Raw genomic sequence first — 2,694 nt, 5'->3', positions numbered from 1 at the left:
AAATTTAACGAAACCAATCTAATGGCCTTTTGATTAATATATCCTTGAATCAGTTAGTGGAAAATGATGGACAAGATCATACTTGTCCACTAATTATATACTAGTGAAGGTTTTATTAAATTTTAAGGACCTTGATTAATCTCCCATTTAATCCTTCAAATCTAGTTGCTTCACAATTTAGTTCATTCACTTTAATTACTAACTTTTAAATCAATTACTAATTTCCTTAATAATTCCCTTAATGATCCTACTCATTATTCTCGGCTTTGTCCCCTGAACTTATTGATTTAATAAAAATTTTCAAAACATTCCGACTCAAAACTGCATTTTTCCGATAACGGCAAAAAATAAGTCATTACCAAAAATATTACTTGAGAAGTTCTGCTTCTACTAATTATTATATAAATTACATTAACATTATTATTAAAAAATATTACATGATTATTAATAATAATAAATATGACCTGGTTATAACTAATTTATTTTAAATTAAATTAAATTTATATTTAGATGTTAATTTAATAATATGATAGAAAAAAAGGTGTTGTCAAATGTTGTGGGTTTGAGATAAAGCATGTCTGAAACAGTATGAGATCATCTAATTGCTCGAAGAACCCAAAACAAGCGAAGACCTTTAGCCCACACCCACAAGGCCTGTAAGAAAATAGGGATAAAACCCCCCATTTTGCAATAAGCGTTTTAGGGTTCTGCTCTTATCGATCTTTCCCAACCAAGAAGAGCAGCCGCCGCAGAGCAAAGGGTTCAGAGAGGAAATGGCAGCAAAAAGGAAGACCCCTGTTAAGACCCGAAACCCAGATCTTATACGTGGCGTAGGCAAGTATTCCAGGTCTAAGATGTACCACAAGCGCGGCCTTTGGGCTATCAAGGCCAAACACGGTGGCGTCTTCCCCCGCCATGACCCCAAGCCTAAAGCACCCGTCGCCCCCGAGAAGGCTCCCAAATTTTACCCCGCTGAAGATGTCAAGAAGCCGCTACTTAATAAGCGCAAGCCTAAACCCACCAAGCTCAGGTTCTTTTCTGAAATGATTATTTGGTTATTTATTTGTAGACTTTCTGAAAATGTGTTTCTCATTGTTGGGCTTCTTTATTATGTGTTTAGAGCAAGCATTACTCCAGGGACAGTCTTGATTTTGTTGGCTGGAAGATTTATGGGGAAGAGAATTGTTTTCTTGAAGCAACTTACTTCTGGGCTTCTTTTGGTTACTGGTGAGCTTTTATATTTCGTAATCTGTTAGTTTCTAAAACATGCATTTTGCATAAATCTACTCCTTCCCCTCAGTTATTAACACTGTTCATCTTTGCTGAATGCTTATGTGGAAATTTTATTGATCGATTGAAAGTGCTAAATTTGAAAGCGTAAATTTAAAGCAATTGCAGCTTATATTTTAACAATAAAGAGTGATATCAAAATGGTGAGAAGCCTTTATTTATTCCTCTATGCCACAATCTGGATTCTCTAGTGTCTGCCTTCAGCATTGGGATTGACGCTTAGATGAATTGTTTGTTTATATGGAAGAAGCATATGCTGCATTACATTTTCATTCTTGTGCCTATTTATTTTAGCATTGTGACACAAACTTGTTTGACATTCAATGAGTTGGAGATCGACTAATGTGGTTCTGAAAAACAATGCTTTTTATTCATATTTCATGCGAATGTTTAGTATACAAGTATCTACATTCACCTCTTGTGGTATATAGGGATATGCTATCACCACGCGATATCTATTAGTTTATTTTCCATGGTTTTTGTTAGTTTTTTTGCTTGTATTTCACTTCTGTTTGCAGCATATACATTTGCATCTTGTGGCTTATGGGGATAGGCTATCACTATGTGTGTTGGCTGTTCACCATGAATTCGTAATTCTTCCATGATCTTTGCTTAAATTTGGGGATTTCATTTCAATGCAGGACCATTCAAGATTAATGGTGTTCCTTTACGGCGTGTGAACCAATCCTATGTCATTGCTACTTCCACCAAGGTTGATATCTCAGGAGTTAATGTAGAGAAGTTTGATGACAAGTACTTTGCCAAGGAAGTAGAAAAAAAGAAGAAGAAGGGTGAAGGAGAGTTTTTCGAAGCTGAAAAAGAGGTTAGTTAGTTTTCCAAGTTAAGCTATTGTTCATCTAATGTAATGTGCTAATGTTCTATTCCTGGAACTTTCTTTTAAATGTAGGATAAGAAGACATTGCCAGATGAGAAGAAAGAGGACCAGAAAGCTGTTGATGCATCTTTGATAAAATCAATTGAGGGAGTCGTAGACTTGAAGGCATACCTTGCTGCAAGATTTTCTCTAAAGTCGGGCATGAAACCTCATGAGCTTGTTTTCTAGAGTGTATGCTTTACTTTGGTATTTGCTTCCGTTATTTTTTGGTTTAGGTTTTCCAGTATCAGATGGTACGTTGGGCAAAAACCTCAATTTGTGTTAACTCAGTTTTGTTATGCAGTACTCTAGTTTTCCTTTTAGTGTGCTATTTTCATTAAATTAATTTTTTCCTCTCGCTAAGGATAACAAGAAAGATTACGGGGATCCATCACCAATGTTAGCCAGGAAGCTGTTGACAGACAGCATTTGTGGATTTTAATTTGTGATCCCAAACTTGCCATTTCAGTCCTTGTGCAAATAAATCCCTTCCTCTTTGCCCCAACAATTTTAGACGTCCATGAGGCAAG

General features: G+C 35.9%; 1 protein-coding gene across 1 annotated transcript; it reads left to right on the top strand.

Moving 5' to 3' along the window:
- The first annotated feature begins 535 nt into the window (after window positions 1-535).
- LOC107899683 (60S ribosomal protein L6) lies at window positions 536-2,487 on the top strand. The gene is made up of 4 exons (XM_016825456.2): window positions 536-1,030; window positions 1,121-1,227; window positions 1,932-2,113; window positions 2,198-2,487. The coding sequence occupies exons 1-4, from the start codon at window positions 774-776 to the stop codon at window positions 2,351-2,353; spliced, it is 702 nt and encodes a 233-aa protein (XP_016680945.1). The 5' UTR covers window positions 536-773; the 3' UTR covers window positions 2,354-2,487.
- The last annotated feature ends 207 nt before the right edge of the window (window positions 2,488-2,694 follow it).

Source organism: Gossypium hirsutum, chromosome D04, assembly GCF_007990345.1.
Source record: "Gossypium hirsutum isolate 1008001.06 chromosome D04, Gossypium_hirsutum_v2.1, whole genome shotgun sequence".
NCBI lineage: Eukaryota > Viridiplantae > Streptophyta > Magnoliopsida > Malvales > Malvaceae > Gossypium > Gossypium hirsutum.
This window is presented reverse-complemented; position numbering and strand designations above follow the sequence as displayed.

What these genes read in the sequence shown, in the direction of transcription:
- LOC107899683 (XM_016825456.2), top strand. Translation starts at nt 774, where the DNA reads ATGGCAGCAAAAAGGAAGACCCCTGTTAAGACCCGAAACCCAGATCTT. An exon ending in TGGGCTTCTTTTGGTTACTG is followed by an intron (nt 1,228 to 1,931) that starts GTGAGCTTTTAT and finishes ATTTCAATGCAG; the next exon opens with GACCATTCAAGATTAATGGT. An exon ending in TTTTCGAAGCTGAAAAAGAG is followed by an intron (nt 2,114 to 2,197) that starts GTTAGTTAGTTT and finishes TTTTAAATGTAG; the next exon opens with GATAAGAAGACATTGCCAGA.